At 45.2% G+C, this 18,256-nt stretch overlaps 1 protein-coding gene across 2 annotated transcripts in view; it reads right to left on the reverse strand.

Moving 5' to 3' along the window:
* The window catches only part of VWC2L (von Willebrand factor C domain containing 2 like), a 445,621-nt gene that overhangs the window by 392,547 nt on the left and 34,818 nt on the right, over nucleotides 1-18,256 (reverse strand). For both annotated transcript variants that reach the window (XR_011201241.1, XM_069221376.1), the window contains exon 2: nucleotides 165-617. Coding sequence is in view for 1 of the 2 variants with exons in the window: in XM_069221376.1 (XP_069077477.1) it covers nucleotides 165-554 (390 nt within the window). In the remaining variant the exon portion in view is untranslated. The remainder of the gene's footprint in view (nucleotides 1-164; nucleotides 618-18,256) is intronic.

The raw sequence follows: 18,256 nt of genomic DNA on the forward strand, positions 1-18,256 counted from the left end.
AAAAGTTCTAAAATACAAAGTGAGATTAGTCATGGAGGTAGGATCAGCCCATAGTGCCACAGATGACGTAAGCTCATAAAAAAACTTGGTTCACCGAACCATGTCATATTCACAAGGGTAGGTATATTTCAGAAATAAGCAAACATGTGTTTTTAAAAGCGTACCTTGAACTCCTCCAAGATTTTGTAGTTTTTCCCATGGTATTCACAAAAGTTTTTCACTTCCTTACACTCGGGGCAGCATCCATTGTGTTCCACCTTCGTGCACTTGGGATGAATCCTTGGGCACTCGGGTTGGTCGCAGACAGGTCCATCCTCTGTACAAATACAAGGACAGTTTGAGTGGCCTGGAAAGAACCGCTCGGATAGTTTGTACACAAAGCCACTGTCGTCCACGCAGCCTTTCCCCCGGTAATCATCGAAGGTCAGGTTGTCATTGCTGGAGGTTTGTTCGGCTTCATCCGCAGGGTAGTCCTCATTGCTTACAGAAGCGGGGGCAGCTGACGCAGCAACGGCCAAAAGAAGTATGCATGCTTCGTAGATGTGCCGAGCCATCCCCCAACCCGGAGCCTACTGGACACCTCCAGACTTTAGACAAAACCAGTGGCCCTCATCGTGCTGGAAAGAAATGGTGAGAAACATTGGGAAATGTTACCAGGAGGGATAATCACAATACCTTGACACGCCTAGTGCCCAATCATCCATACCACAAAAAGTCCTGCAGCCAACCTATAACCAATCCCCAACTAAGTAAACAACCCAAAAAACTCAAGCACCTGCTAACTTAATGCTTAAGTGATCCATAAGCAAGTAAATTCAGATACATCTCATGAACAACTAAAGGCCAGATTGTTGACGTTATTACTGTCAACCTAGCCAAAGGCAACTGTCCCAAATTTATGTGAAGCTAGGCATTCCAATAACAAATTATTTTTGCATGCTTCAATTCTAAGCAGTGCCAAACAGACAAAAGTGCCACTTTTTTGTTCTAGAAAGCTGCAAAATAATATTTATTGTATCAAATGTCTTCCACAGTATCGGTAATGAGGGGGGAGCTCTACAAAGAGAACACAAATTTAGGTGCATATTTACAAGCCCCATGACGTTTAATGTTCCGACGACGCAGACTGCAGACCCATATCTATGAGAACACGCAAAGCTACTTTGTGTGGCATTTCATGGCCTCGTAGATATGGTGTAAGGCAGCGCAGCCCAAGTCACTGCGTTGCCTTACTCCGCGTCAGGGGCCATTCCTTCGGCCTTGCAGTGGATTTCCAGGGTGCCTGCATAGGCTCTAGGCAGCCACAAGGACGCCAGCATGGGGGAGAGAACAGGAATGCACTGCATTTTGTAAATACGCTGCGTTTCTCCCCTTTCCCTGTGGCACAATGCAGTACAGCAAGGTCCTTAGGTGGGCTGGCCTGCGCCACTTTGTTGGAAATATGCCCCTTAGTTCCAGTAAGGCGTATTTAGCAGCAAGGCTCAGTTTGACTTGAATAGTATTCATTTTTGCTTCACGTATTCAAGAGTATTTAGGGCCATATTTATACTTTTTGACGCAAAACTGCGCTAACGCAGTTTTGCGTCAAAAAATTTTGCGCCGGCTAACGCCATTCTGAAGCGCCATGCGGGCGCCGTATTTAATCAATGACGTTAGCCGGAGTTAGCCGCCCGCGCTGCCTGGTGTGCGTGGAAAAAAACGACGTACACCAGGCAGCGCCGGTGTAGAGGGATATGGAGCTTGGGCGTCAAAAAATGGGGCAAGTCAGGCTGAGGCAAATTTTTCGCCTCAACCCGATTTGCGCCATTGTTTTCGACTCCCAACCCCCATAGAAATGACTCCTGTCTTAGCAAAGACAGGAGTCATGCCCCCTTGCCCAATGGCCATGCCCAGGGGACTTCTGTCCCCTGGGCATGGCCATTGGGCATAGTGGCATGTAGGGGGGCACAAATCAGGCCCCCTTATGCCACAATTTTTTTTAAAAAAAATACTTACCGGAACTTACCTTAATGTCCCTGGGATGGGTCCCTCCAGCCTTGGGTGTCCTCCTGGGGTGGGCAAGGGTGACAGGGGGTGTCCCTGGGGGCATGGGAGGGCACCTCTGGGCTCCTTCCGAGCCCACAGGTCCCTTAACGCCTGCCTTGTCCAGGCGCTAAAAAACGGCGCAAAAGCGGCCGTACGTCATTTTTTTTGACCCGCCCACTCCCGGGCGTGAATTTTGCCCGGGAGTGTAAATACGGCGCACATGCCTCGGAGTCAATTTTTTAGACGGGAACGCCTACCTTGCATCTCATTAACGCAAAGTAGGTGTCCACGCTAAAAAATTACGCAAACTCCATGGACTTTGGCGCTAGACGCGTCTAACGCTAAAGTATAAATATGGAGTTAGTTTTGCGTCGGAATTGCGTCAAAAAAAACCGACGCAATTCCGACGCAAACAGAGTATAAATATGCCCCTTACTATCACTTTTAAAGAATTAGACAGAAACGCAAAATATCCCTGCCTACACGTTGAAACAAATCTCGAACTGCGCCAAGCGACGGAGATCAACCCTAGGTAGAAGGATTCAAGGAGCGGGTTCTCTCTCTGAGGAAAGATTTCAGCCAAAACTACAGGTTTTCAGGGAGCTGTGAACGGAAAGAATCGAAAGAAATAAAGACTGCCTACTAAGGGTTGCTTTTGGTGCCAGGAGGTCGTAACCCGAAGAAAAACATGAACAAATGGACCAGTTGTGCATTTCACAGGAAAAAACTGAAATACACTGACTTTAAAGCCATAGGATTTATAGCAGGCCCTGAAAGGTCAGTCATGAAACATTTCAATACTTTTATGATGTGCTGGATGGAGTCTCATCCTCCCTCAATATACTGACGGAATTAGTGTTCATCACAAGGAGCCTTGATAAAAATGGTAGCAAAGGGAACGTTTTTCAGGCTAAGGTCTCTAAAAACGACTTGAGAAGACATGAGCTTAACAGCTATTCACTGAGTCTGGGTATGTGATGTTATAAGTCCTCCTGTCACCTTCTTCACTTTTACTTTCCAATTCCATTCATAGTCCAATGCTGACACTTCACGGTAGATTTCCAATTATACCATTACTGATAATTTACTTTTAAGAGCGCGCTTGTGAAAGTAAATCAGCCTTGTAGACATATCTCAAAGGCTCAGGCACGAGACCGACCATGCAGGTTTACACAGCTGGCATACTCATAAGGTTATGCTTATGATATTATAAAAAATATTTACAATATAGTAGATGCAATTGCTGTGTATTGCAGAAGGTGCTCATTACACCAACGAAATATTAGAAACAAAAATCTATCCAGCTCACCGTAAAATATCCCTTAAATAACCAACGAGGAATCCCACATTATGCTAATGAAATCCACTTTATGCAAGTGGTGGCCGGCGTAATACCAGGAATGGCCACAACCTGCTAAGGAGGGTTTCCAAAATGCAATGAAAGCCCGCAGCATGCTAAGAATGGTTACTGTCAGGTCTGCATAATGTGTACCATGCACCTGATACATCATACATGGACACAGTATGCCAGAGTGGTCTATCACAATGGTTGGAATGTCCACGCTATGTCAACGAGTCAACAACGTCAACCTTATGCCATAGTCACCACAGTATCTAGAATCCTCAAAGTATACCGAGTAATAGTATTGAAATAGTGTGGATGAAAATGACATGTTAGATATCAGGAAACTGTACTGGCATTGGGTTAATCATACCTACCTCTCTCAGGGAAGGGAATTGTGCTTTATTTGCAAAGGGCGTGCATTTTAGGAAGTGTTTAGTTGTTAATGTGTGCAGAAGGTGCAAAGTTAACTTGACAAAATGCTTAGCTTTGCAAAGTTAATTCCTCATATCATTTAGTGATGGGAGTGGTGAGAGGCTAGGGGGCATATTCGGAACTTGCAGTGTAGTACTCTTTCGTTTGATTTTGGAGCAATGTATTGGAGGTGTGTGATGATGTGTGAGTATGAGGAACGTTGGTGCCCTGCACGATATTTGGAGTTGTAGTGTTTTCCTAATCCTGTTTCTTACTTTACCTCTCACTTTGTTTAACTTGTACTTTATATTCACTACCCTTAGTTTCACTCTTTTTCTTCCTATACCAATTCCTTTCATATTTCCATCTAACTTTCCTTAAGTCATTGCATCTTTCCTTTTGTACTTCCATTGTTCCATTTTTCATTTCATATTTACCACCAATTTTCCTTCTGTTTCATCTTTCCTTCTAATCTTCTAACTTTCCTTAATATTTCAGCCCTTCCCTTTTTCTTTCATGCTCTCACTCTACATGACTTGTTTATTTATTTTCTTCCATTTCATAAGGTTCTTCCTCTATCCCAATGCTCTGGTATGTTATCCTCTTGCAGTGTGACATATTAGCTTCTCTCTTGAGTGTTGTGAGTCACACATGAGTGCTTCGAGGGTTACAAAATAAGACAAGTGCTACCAATTCTACTCCTCTACAGCAGTTGCTGCCCAATGCAGTGACTCATTTCTCTTTCCAGCCAGAACTAGAAGTAATTGAGCAAGCATTTGCAAAGCAATAGGTCTAGCATTTTCTTGAATTAGAGCTATTGGCATTGTCAATTCAGAACTGGACTTTTCTTCCCACGTAAATTGGTCAACCTAGCCTCATAGTTTTGTCCTTTATTGCCATGTTTTGGTGGTCACTGGTGGCTTCTAACATCAGAAAACACAAGGTCTTGAGAAGAGACGAGAAGATGACCACACTACCTCGCGTTGTGTGAACCTCTGAACAGAAATGGGGAAATAGGGCTGGAAAGGTATTTTCTTTTTTCATTTTAACAAAATGAAAAGTCTTGAAAGCCTTCTTGCCTTGCATTTCAAGGAGCAGAGCAGCCTGAGAATATTTATGACCCAATAAAATAGATAAGCAATGCCCTGTGTGCGCTGTCATGAGTGCTGTCAAAGAGGAGCCCAGGAGAGAGAGAGATTCAATATGTGATGCGAGGCTAAGCAAGTTTCACATCATAGCATCTAAGTTTAGCTACATTCTGCCAGAAAGGACATATTGTGGATTGCATTAGCAGTGAGCTAAACAACTGGGCGTTTCTTTTGTGAAATAAGCTTATTTTAGGAGCCAGAGGTAAACGAGGACAGCACTGGAATAAAGCCTAACAAGTGTCAGCGACATGGGAGGAGATGGGAGGAACGGAATGCTGCAATAAAACGAAGGTAGCTACCAGCCTAAAACACCCACAGTGGAAGGGGAGCACCATCACAGCAACAGATAAAGAAACCAAAGTGGAATAATCCAGTAGTTGGGAATGTATATATTCTTGTCTGTTCGTTTTTATATAGATTTGAGAAGTATATTTTGGGAGTATAAACTTTTGTCCTGAAGAAAGTGGTAGAAGGACTTTGGAAGACCACCGAAACACATAGACGCAAACTGAACTGCTGGACCCATTGGAACAGGCTTGAGATTGAATAGGAATTGTGTATATGGATCAATTGGCCTGTATATACGAAAATTGGGACAATTTACACACAATAGACTAGAGTGGCTGTCTTTTGTTTTGTCTGCCTCATGTTGTATTTTATGTAATGTTTTTATCAATTTTTCTTGTATTAAGTCTTTGTGGGTGGTTTTACTTTTTGATTTTTTCTGATTTTATGGGATCGTATTATTAAATAATTTCCTCACAGATTCTTTATTTGAGATTGATCATTGGAGTGACAGAGTGGTTGTGATTGTGTCTTGTGTGTTGAATAATTTTGGTCCCCCTTGAGGTTTTCTCTTTTCACTGAGCCATAAATAAATACAACCTATGCCGGTACTCCCCACATGGCCTTACATCGACTTTGTTCCTGCTACTGTACAGATCACAATTCTGCAATCCGCATTGTGCACAATTGAAGTTGGCCAGCGTATGTGGTTATTAGAGGGTCCTGCATCGCTTTCCCAAAAATATCTCAAAGTGGGCATAGGTCCTAAAAGAATACCGTGTATGGCTCACCGTGGCTTACTGATTCCAAACATATAATTACAGTGTAAGGACACTCTGTCCTCCTTCAAGTATTTTGCTATTGTTAGGCTGTTCCACATGTCCCTGGACCCCCGGGCAGGTGCAATGTTTCTTGTCGCCACCAGCACACTTGCCATTGCCAACTGGGATATGTGTAGCCTAGTACTTGTCCCTGCACAGTGCTATTGATCATGGAGGTGCTTCCTTGGGTGATGTAGAGTGAAGAAACGCTGGACACTTGGATTCGTCTGGGGCCTCTGGTCGCCTAGAGTTGGCCCAGCTTTCACTCTAAGAAAAGTGCATCACCGAGCAATGCCCAGGTCTGCTCATGCCCCCGACAAGTGACTGTGGGGGTGTGGCAGGACTGGGTCATCAGGCTTGGAGCACTTGACTGATGTGCTTATGGTGATGGCTTTGTTTCAATCACCATCAATCACAACCATGTGTTACTGGGTCAAAATCTACCCTAACCTCATAGCTTTGATGGCGACATCCAATGCCACTGCACATGAATCACAGCAGTATATTACACGTGAACATTGCTTGCTGTAGTGCCAGCTCCCTCCACACTCATTCGCGCCAGCACTCCCACTGTTCGATGACCTGAAAGCATCATGGGTAAATCGGACAGTAGGCAAACCAAACTTGTGGGCTGGTCGGCATGGTGGATCAAACCCAGACAGAAGAGTCTTCTCCAGACAGCCACACAGACGAGATAGATATAAAAACACTGTTGCTTACCATGTAACACAGCTTATCATCCATCGAAACAAAAATGGACACTAAATGTACAAGAATGGACACCCTCACAGAAAAAAATAGAAAAACAAGATAACCTCATCAAAGAAGCTGAACAATAACTCTCTGCAGTGGAAGACACAATGTCAACTCATGGGGATAAACTTCTTGATATGGAAAAAGTCCTTAGAAAAATTGCAGCCAAAAATGAAGACTTGGGAGCTTGGAATGCTGGTGATCCACAGCTGCAATTAACTGCAAAGCGACACCAGCATCAACATCCTTCTTTTTATGAACCACACATATTGTTTGATTCTGAATTGAGAATCCTGAGTTGTTAAAACAATCTGAAGAAACATGAAGCAATAGTTCAGACCAAAGCTGATGTCTTGTCACTTGTTCCCTTCACATAACGATGCACAGTGAGTCTGATGAGATGATCGATGACTCCACCCTGGACTCCCTCATACGTGCGTGGTAGACCCTGTTTGGCCCTCTGGTGGTCCTCCACAGGTCACCCCTGCATTGAACACTTGTTATTTACTTTGTCTTACTTTTCTGATATGTACTTTAGCTTTATATGGTTGTTTAACTCTTTGTGCGTCCTCTGACCCACTATGTACTTTCGCAATATTGTATCAAACCTCTACTATTATTTTCTAACTTAGCATATGTTTGAATCTTATCAACAGGTTCTGTGGGTGGGGTATGTATCCCTGGTGGGATTGGGTCACCAGTGTGGATGGAGGGAGATAAAGGGACTGTTTGTGTTGTTATATGGTGCTCATCGACCTTACTTCTTGCAGCTATATTGGCACCGCTCTGCCTCACATTATGGCATTATCCGATACATGTGCCCAATCAGATATCACCCGCCTTAAAATGCTGGCAGGTCTATTAGCTTCCCCGATTCCCTCACACGTAACATTTAAGTGCCTCACATGGAATGTTAAAGGGCTGGGTAATCCACATAACATTCACATTGCTCCATTACAAGAGAGCCACTTAGTAAATTCTACCAGCCTGTTGTTCGCTAGTCGGTGGGCAGTCTATAGGCAATTCTCCACATGTTAGAGGTATGGTTACCCTTGTTTGCAAGGGTGGCCTGTTTATCCCACATGGTTCCCTAAAAAACACACAGGGCTGCTACTCTTTATCTTGGTTCAGGTTAGCTTCCTCTGCCATCCTACTTGTGAACTTCTATGAGCCAAATATAGATGACTCTACATTCTTTGACAGGCTATGGGGATGCATTGCGGAGCTGGGCCCCTCTCTCATTTTCTGGGGGCAGTTTTATTGTTGCTTTGAATTTGTCTCTTCATCGATCTCACAGTTCCCACGACTATCATTGCAATGCCTCCAGTCACATTTGGGGTATCATGGAGGACCATGGTCTGCTGGATGTATGAAGGACATTCAATCCATCTGTTGAGGAAGGCACTTTCCATTCTGGAGTGCATAATAGCTGGTCCAGACTTGATTACTGGATTGTCTCTAGATGGGTAGGGCCATGGATACATACAGTTACCCACAATGCACGAACATACTCAGACTATTCCCCGGTGCTAATGACATAACTTGTCCTCACCCATACGACTGCATACGCCTCCTGTCGCCTTTCGCTGAGATGCTCCTAGATGCTCCATTTCGTGAGGAGCTGCAGCTGGAAATTGTTGACTTCTTCACGAGGATTAAGGACAAAGTGCCCACAATGTGAGCAGTTTGGGAGTCCTACAATGTTACGATTTGAGGGCTATGCATTGCTAAAAGTAGGGGTGCACTTCACTCCCTGTGGGACCGATTGCGTAGGTTAGAAAAGTATCTTATAAACCTATAGACTAGGCAGGGAATGGCAGACGACCCTAGACTGAATCATAAAATTAAAGATACCCTCTCAATTTCAGAAAGGGCAGAGAAAGAATGCCTCAACCGAGGCATATATGCAAACGCTAGAGCTTATGGGGGGTTGCCCATGCCATACTCTTGCCACAATGACTCATAAATTGCACTCTGCTAATAATGTCCTAGAGGTTTATGATGAGGGTGAGATATTGCACAGGGGAACACCAGAGATTCTCCACACTTTTGCCTCATTTTATAGCTCCCTTCACACATCCCATAGTCTAGAACCGGCTGATGTGGAAACATATCTGGAAGATGTAGCACTGAGTTGGTTTAGTGATGCTCACAACAATGATCTCACAGGGGATATCACTGAGGACAAGATTAGGGAGGCTAGTATGCAGCTGCAGCTGGGTAGAGCCCTGAGGCCTGGTGCCCTACTTGCAGACTTCTATAAAACTTACATTGACACACTTATCCCAGTTCTAAAATCCATACATCAGGAGGTGAGGTTCACCGACCTACTCTACCCATCAATGCGGGAGGCTATGAGTATTGCCCTCCCTAAGCCAGGGAAGTCACCCGACAAGTGAGGGTCTTATAGACCGCTATCCCTTATTAATTACAATGTTAAAATATTGGCAAAAACACTGGCCAATGGACAAGCCCCTATTATAACCTTCTTGGTTAGCCATGATCAATAGGACTTCAGTCTGGGAAGATCCGCGTCTTATCATTTATGCACCTTATTTGCATTACTGCATGATACTAACCCATATCTAGCTGTCGTGGCAGTCTTTTTAGATGGCACCAAGACTTCTGATTCTTTTGAGTGGGATTTCCTCAAGACTGTACTTCGCTGGATGAGACTTCCCCTTCCTTTTTTGACGTGGATAGTTCTTCTTTATACAAGCCCCATGGCAAGAGTTAAGGTCAATGACTTGATCTCCTACCCAATAATCAGCACTAGAGGCACACTGCAGGGCTCCCCACACTTGCTGTTACTTTTTGCACTAGAGGTGGAGCTTTTAGCAGCCAATCTGCAACAATTTCACTGCAAATATGAGATTCGATATCCTTCCAGGCATATCTTAGTTTGCTTATACAGAGATGATATCACTCTCTATTTCAGAGATCCCATGGTCAGTCTAAATGGGGGTTCTCCGCGAATGTGTCCAATTCGGTGAGCTATCCCCAGGTCAGTCTTAATGGGGGTCCTCCATGAATTTGTCCAATTTGGTGAGCTATCCAAAGTGCAAATCTCATTTGTTTCCTCTCACATCAGCACCCCAACCATTCTCTCCAGACATTCTGTTGAACTGGTGCCACTCTGAGTTTTGATTTTTAGGAGTGGCGGTAGCAAAGGACATAAAGGAGGTTATTAGAGCAAATTATGGTGTTGTATTGAACACCATTACTGACAGTATTACATGTTGTATTTCCTTACCCCTATCATTGACAGGTCCCATTGCAATGCAAGTTTTATATTTGTTGCTAAATATCACTATACCTCAGGGATGTAACTTCTTACAACTACTCAAACCCCAACTGATGCAAAAGCGATGGGCGGATAAGCAACCTTGCATACATTGGGACACTCTCACATTGCCATTCTCTAACAGTGGGTTCGTAGCACCAGATGCGGAACTTTACTATTTATGTGCCCAAGCCTATCAACCTATTCACTGGTACTGACCTACCCCATTTATGACATACTTAGCTATAGAAGAAGGATATTTGTCTCCTGTCCCACAGTCATTTTACTTGGGATCCCTGTTATCGTCCATACACTAGCAGATTCCAAGGTGGCATATAGTTCAAAGACATGACATGGGTTAGCCTGCAAGCTTAACAAGCCACTAGTGCACTCCCCACTCATTCCATTGCCATATCACCCATTGTTTCCTGTCATGCATGGGAATGCTGCAGACAGCTACTTAAAGCTAGATGTATGATGCATTGGGGGATCTCTATAGCGAGGACATTTTTAAGTCTCAGAAAGCATTTTTTGGGAATGAGACTACTTCCCCCTTGGATATATTTTTGTATATCCGGCTGTGACATAATGTACAAGCTGTAAGGCCTCCTTTTCCACTTGAGCCCCCCTACCCCATGTGATACTCTACACAGTCTACTCCAAGCTGAAAATCCTAGAAATTTAGGGGCACTATTAAGAGCCCCCAGTGCCACTGGAGCATCACTGCATGTGATGCTCCAGTGGCGCTAAACTGTGATCCATTTTTACAAGGAGGTGTAACACCACTTTTTGTGGAATTATGCCTCCTCGTAACTATGGGCCCCTCCAACGCAGTTTTCTGCATCAGAGGGACGTGCAATGGGTGTTGCTGTGGGCATGCCACAGCAACACCCATTGCATTTTCACACTGCCTCAGATTTACGTAATTTTGTAAATCTGAGGCAGTGCCAAAATCTAACACCACCCCAGGGATGGCATTAGCAAGGCGAATACTTGTAATCTTTCTCGCTTTTTGCTTTTTTTATGTGTGCTGTATTCTGCAGCACACATAGAAAGAGCAAAATGGCAGAAGTTATTGTTTATGTGTAGGAAGGCGTCCCTTCCTGCACATAAACTATCATTTCAAAATGATGCTTTGGCACTTCTGTGTGTGCTGCACTCAGACACATTCCCACACATAAACAATCAACCCTCTCAACACACGGTGGTGCAAGGATGCCTGTTATGGCTCAGGCAGCTTAATTTAGCACCAGCGCAGGGGACAACACAAGGGCGTGCCACATTCAATTAAATACAGCACATCCTTGCATTGTGAAAATGATGGAGCACAGTGCTGCCAAATTTGGCGCAGCGTCGCGCTCCGTCATTTTCTTTCAAACATGGGATCTAGTATCCAACCTACATCAAGCGGGCCACTTGGAAGCAGACTTCACTGTGGTATGGACAAGAGACCCAATGGAAGCAGACATAGGACTCACTATCACAGATAACCAATGCCAATATTGCTGTGTTCAAACTGGCAGGATTGCTTCCAGTGGCAAGCTCCGGATAATACACTACAAATTTCTCCGAAAAAAATATACTATACACTGGCAAAGCTTCACCGCTTCTGTCTTCACTCCAATGACAACTGTGACAGATGTGGTATGGGTGGGGCAGATTTCATCCGTCTCCCATGGTCCTGTGGCCCAATACATGCTTACTGGGTCAACATTTTCACTTCATTTGAGGCCATGGTGGGTCAGCCTGTGACGCTTTCTCCACTAGTGGCTCTTTTGGGCCACATAGAGGGAGTAGAGGTTAGCTTCAGAAGGTATGTTGTATTTCTGTGCTTCTGGCCAAATGTAGGATTGCCTATTGATGTGATAGAGGTAGAGCGATTAAATTCAGGGAATGCTGTCTCACCATATTTATTGTAAAGATCAAATGTCTGTGTATGCTGAAATACTGCTCTCTCTATCTCGGCAACAAGACATCTTGGACCCACTGACTACTTATTTGCTACTGCAGACACAGGAGGTAACAGATGACATTGAGGATGATAAGTCAGACTGAACTGTGTGATGGGCCACATGTTTTCGTACCTCCGTACGTGTGATTTGGAAAAGGTGGTGGCGTTACTCCATATGGACAACTAGATCTGAGAGCTCTGTCTTGATTCATGCTTTTGCAATTATTTTATACTTCTTGCAAAAAATCACACCACGGTGGAGATTCTAATCCTCGATTGCTGATGTATTGCTGTTAAGTGAGGTGCTTGAATGTTTCTAGCAGGTTGGTGAATTGAATGAGATACAGAAAACGATACTGGCTACATATATATTATTATAATAACACTCTGAACAATGATGCACTTTGTCCTTACATGCTGTTGTTGATTATTGAAAAAGCTCAATAAATAAGGTTATATAAAAAAAGACATTCGGTCTCTAGTTGGCTGAGGTTTGCACCTTGGTTAAATAGAGACCACAGTCCTAGTCAAGGTAAGTCAGATACACACTTTAAATTAACCTTTGCTCAACCTCTGGTAGCTTGGCACATATCAGTCAGGCTTAACTTAGAGGAAATGTGTAAAGTATTTGTGCAAAACACACACACAGTAACACAATAAAAAAACACAAAAAGGACTTCACACCAGTTTAGAAAAATATGGAATATTTATCTGAATAATAGAATAACAAAACAACAAATGTCCAATACGTAGAAGTTGAGACATGAACTCTTAAAGATTAAAGGTGAAAACAGTGCTTAGAAGTCACTAGCGGCCAAAAGGTTACCTGAGGTCACAGGGGAATGGTGCAAATCCAAAAACTAGGCCAACCATGCTTGAGGGTAGGCCGGTTACAGAACCCACTCAGGGTCCACTGAAACAGTACCTTTGATGGAGCAAATCATCGAGGGCACGATGCGTCAGGATTTTTCACACAGTCAGGTCAATGCATCGTCATCGGGCTCCACTGAGGTGACTGCGATGCATCATCATTGAGCCATGCAGAGTGTCAACGTCAGGCTGCCCAGGTTGTGAATCCACTGTTATTGAACAGCCTCTGCACCTAAGGAGTGATGCACCGATTTTTCTCACAAACTTGATGTGATGCTGTTGTTTTTGCAGAAATCAGCTACAGAACCCACTTCTAAGGCCTAAGACTGGAAGGAGGCACCTCAGGCAAGGGTAGGACTCACTGGTGGCAGAGTACAGCAGCACCAGGAGCATTGTAGGCAATATTTGATGTCCCTGAGACTGCAGAAACAGTGGGCAAGCCAACAAGCCACCTTTGGAGAATCTTGAGTTCAAGGATGTAGGGAACAAGTCCAGTCCTTCCAACTGCAGACAAGAAGCGGCAGGCAGCAGGCCAACACAGCAAAGCATGTAGCAAAGTTGCAGTCCCTCCTGGCAGAACAGCAGTCCTTCTTCCTGGCAGAGTTCCTTGGTTTCCAGTAGGGTTCTGATATTGTGTAGTTATTCTGCTCAAATGTGCCTTTGAATTGAGGAATATTTCAAAGACGCCTTTGAAGAGCACAAGATCCCAGCCCTTTCTTCCCTGGCTCCAGACACTCTACAGGTGTGTTTGCAGCCCTTTGTGTGGGGAGAGGCACAGCCCCATTCAGATGCATATAAGAGAGGCAGTGCTAAGCTCCACCCCATCAAGCCAGTAAGTGGCCCATTAAGGCCCATTAAGTCACACCTAAACTTCCATTGTGTGTGACTGTCTAGAAGGAATGCACAAAGCCCAGCTCCCACCAACCCCAATCATGTATTCAGAGACAGGCAGAGGCACACAATGGTTAAAGTACGAAAATGTCAACTTTTTAAATACAATTTAGAATCTTACTTTGCTAGAGGTTGTGATTTTAAATTGTGAGTCCAGAGACAGCAAACTCCAAATTACTATATTTGTCCAGTTGGAAGTCACATATAAGGGCTGCTTCAGTTAACCTCAATGTTAACCTAAGGTAGAGATTGGCCTTGTAGTAGTGAAAAACGTTTTTAATAGTTGTTCACTACAAGGACAAGTTCATCTCAAAAGTATATGCCAACCTTTTAAATATACTGCACCCTACCTTTGGGGCTAACTACGATCTACCTTAGGCATGATATAAGTAATAAAAAGGAAGGTGTGGGCCTGGGAAGTGGTAGCACTTGCCAGGTTTAATTGGTAGCTTACCACTGCACACTGAGGCTTTGCAGTGACAGGCATGAGACATGTTTACAGGACTACTGTAGTGGGTGGCACAATCAGTGCTGAATGCCCACTTGTAGCATTTACTTTACAGGCCTTGGGCACATATAGTGCCCTTTAGCACTGGTAAGCAGTGGTGAAGAGGCTCAGAATCCTAAAACCTAAAAAAACAAGGTCAGAAAATGAAGAAGAGGAAGGAAAAAAGTCTGGGGATGGCCCTGCAGAAAGGGCCATTCCTAGCACTCTTTGAGAGAACCTTTTAAAATAGTGAAGAAATTGGTTCATCCTGACTCCTTAAATCATCAACTGAAAGCTTCTGCACAGAGCTGGAAAGAGCTGGCTACACTCTTTAATAGGAAAAATTTACATGGTATATTTGACCATTGAGAATCAACTTCTCACGGAGGAGACCCTTTTTAGGAATCACAGCCCTCGCCCAAGGGCTCCAGACCTATTGGGTGGATTCCTGAAACTTACAGCAGATATGGTGGAAAAGACTATGACGGGGATGAAATTTGACTCACCTCAGGATCCTTGCTCACATTTCATATTTTCTTGTTTAGCCTCCATCTTAAATCCATACTCATACATATTTGTAACTATTCTTTGAAAATTCAGAATATCCCTCAATTTGGAATCACACTATGGTATTGCCTTTGGCAAAAAAAGCTGGTGTAGGAACTTCTATCCTGTCCAATTATCACCTAATCTCACTCTTGCTGTACAAATCTAAAGTGCTGAAAAGGCTACTCAATGCCTAATTATCACATTTTCTAGAGAGTAACTGTTAGAAATGGGGTTTTTGGTTGGCAGTCAGGTTACCCTCTGTCCAACCAAGAACCCTCACTCTAGTCAGGGTAAGTCACACACAATCCAAATTATCCTGTGCCCACCCTCTGGTAGCTTAGCACGAGCAGTCAGGCTTAACTTAGAAGGCAAGGTGTAAAGCATTTGTGCAATAAATCATACAATAACACAATATAGCACCACAAAAATACACCACACAGTGTTTAGAAAAATATATAATATTTATCTGGGTATTTGCAGGTCAAAACGATAAAAGATGCAATTGGAGTAGAAAATCTTCGCAGAGGGCGGCAGAAGAGGAGATGCGTGGAAAAATGGTGTGTGCGTCGGTTACGCCCCTTCACACACGGACTTGCGTCGTTATTTTTCATGCGGGAGACGTTCGTCGTTCTATGTGAAGAAAAATGGTGTGTACGTCGGTTTCGCCCCTTCACACACGGACTTGCGTCGCTATTTTTCACTCGGGGAAGACGTGCGTCGTTTTCCGGCACGCGGATTGTCTCCTTCTATGGATCGCGGAATTACCAGATGTCCCAGGGTCTGTGCGTGGATTCCTCGGCTTCTTATCTGGCTGCACGTTGTTCTGGTGGGCTGTACGTGGAATCTTCTCCCTCACAGCAGGCGTTGCGTTGATTTCCTCTCTGAAGTTGGGCGGCGTTGTCCAGGCGAGGCCGTGCGTCGAAGTTCCGGTCGCACCGCAGGCGTCACGTCGAACGGCGTCTTTCCGGATCGGCGTGCAGTGAATTTTCTCACCGCGGAGCAAGCAATGCAGTGAAATTTTCAGCGCACAAGGAGTCCAGTTGAAAAAGAGAAGTCTTTTTGGTCCTGAGACTTCAGGGAACAGGAGGCAAGCTCTATCCAAGCCCTTGGAGAGCACTTTTGCAGCCAGACAAGAGTTCAGCAAGGCAGCAGGCCAACAGCAAGGCAGCAGTCCTTTGTAGAAAGCAGTCAGGTGAGTCCTTTAGGCAGCCAGGCAGTTCTTCTTGGCAGGATGCAGGTTCTGGTTCAGGTTTCTTCTCCAGCAAGTGTCTGAGGTGGTAGGGCAGAGGCCCTGTTTTATACAAAATTGTGCCTTTGAAGTGGGGGTGACTTCAAAGAGTGGCTAAGAAATGCACCAGGTCCCCTTTCAGTTCAATCCTGTCTGCCAGGGTCCCAGTAGGTGGTGTGGCAGTCCTTTGTGTGAGGGTAGACCCTCCACCCTCCCAGCCCAGGAAGACCCATTCAAAATGGAGATGTATGCAAGTGAGGCTGAGTACCCTGTGTTTGGGGTGTGTCTGAGTGAATGCACAAGGAGCTGTCAACTAAACCTAGCCAGACGTGGATTGAAAGGCACAGAAAGATTTAAGTGCAGAGAAATGCTCACTTTCTAAAAGTGGCATTTCTAAAATAGTAATATTAAATCCAACTTCACCAGTCAGCAGGATTTTGTATTACTATTCTGGCCATACTAAATATGACCTTCCTACTCCTTCCAGATCATCAGCTACCACTTCAACAATGTATGAGGGTAGCCCCAATGTTAGCCTATGAAGGGAGCAGGCCTCACAGTAGTCTAAAAACGAAGTTAGGAGTTTTACACTACCAGGACATATAAACTACACAGGTACATGTCCTGCCTTTTACCCACACAGCACCCTGCTCTAGGGGTTACCTAGGGCACACATTAGGGGTGACTTATATGTAGAAAAAGGGGAGTTTTAGGCTTGGCAAGTACTTTTAAATGCCAAGTCGAAGTGGCAGTGAAACTGCACACACAGGCCTTGCAATGACAGGCCTGAGACAAGGTTAAGGGGCTACTTAAGTGGGTGGCACAACCAGTGCTGCAGGCCCACTAGTAGCATTTAATCTACAGGCCCCAGGCACATATAGTGCACTCTACTAGAGTCTTACAAGTAAATCAAATAGCCAACCATTTATTAACCAATCAACAGTACAATTTACACAGAGAGCATATGCACTTTAGCACTGGTTAGCAGTGGTAAAGTGCCCAGAGTTCAAAAGCCAACAACAGCAGGTCAGAAAAAATAGGAGGAAGGAGGCAAAAAGTGTGGGGATGACCCTGTCAAAAAGGCCAGGTCCAACATGACCCCCCACCAGCCTAAAGCCAGGGGAGAACAATCACTATCCTGATGTACTTCCCTGTTTGAGGTGACAGAACAAGGACCCAGGCCCACAATAGCAGGGGCATGTTCCAGTTCTTCGCCTTCCTGACTCCAATTGGATCCCTCTGTCCATACTCTCAGGGCCCACTAAGCCAACCCATGGGGAACCTTTCTCCTTACCTGCGGATACCATCTGTGCAGCACCTAACCTTACTTTGCTCACAGATGTATCCCAGGGGCCGGATAGTACCACCAGGACCAACACAGTGCTTTTGCCCACTTTACCCCCGGGGTGTGACTCTTGTCCCCTCCCCAGGGATAAATGTCCACCTGGACACCAAGCCACAGTGGTTACTGACAGCTGTCAGGGATGAGAGCCAGGCCCCAGGCCTCTCAAAGCTCTCCAACCACTGTGGCTGTGGAGAGTGGGGGCGGTAGCCCCAGGTGCTGGACACCCTTTAACCACTCTCCCTTCCGCCAGGTCAGGGATGACAGCCTGAACCTGGTCCTCCCCTCTGGGGCTCTGTACTCTCCCTCCTGGAGCGGTACCCCCAGAGTCCAACATGGTCAGGGTGCTTATAGAAGCAGCCCTGCACCATCTTCTCACCAGTGCAGGGCTGTTAACCTGCCACTGGTCCTCCAACCTGGGGTCTGTACCTTCAGGTTGGACTAGGGCCCGGGGGGTGGGTTCCCTCCCCCTGCCCTCCCTTCTGGGGTCCAGCACCCTCCAACTAGGAGTGGCCTCCTCAGAAGACAACATGGTAGGGGCACTGTTATCAGTAGCCCCTCCCTCCAGGTCCGGGGGGAACACCCTGAACCTGGTCTTCCAGCCCAGGGTCTGTACCCTCAGACTGGATCACTGCCTGGCAAACCAGGACTTTTGGGGGGCCCACCTACCCCCCACCAGGTCAGAGTTTAACCTCTGAACCTGGCCATCCAACCCAGAGTCACCACCCTGAGGGTGAACCATTACCTGGCACACCAGGACTTCTTGGGGGGCACACTGACCCCCCCCACCAGGCCAGAGTTTAACTCCTGAACCTGGTCATCCAACCCAGAGTCACCACCCTGAGGATGACCAATTGCCTGGCATGC

Source organism: Pleurodeles waltl, chromosome 3_1 (genome assembly GCF_031143425.1).
Source record: "Pleurodeles waltl isolate 20211129_DDA chromosome 3_1, aPleWal1.hap1.20221129, whole genome shotgun sequence".
Taxonomy (NCBI): domain Eukaryota; kingdom Metazoa; phylum Chordata; class Amphibia; order Caudata; family Salamandridae; genus Pleurodeles; species Pleurodeles waltl.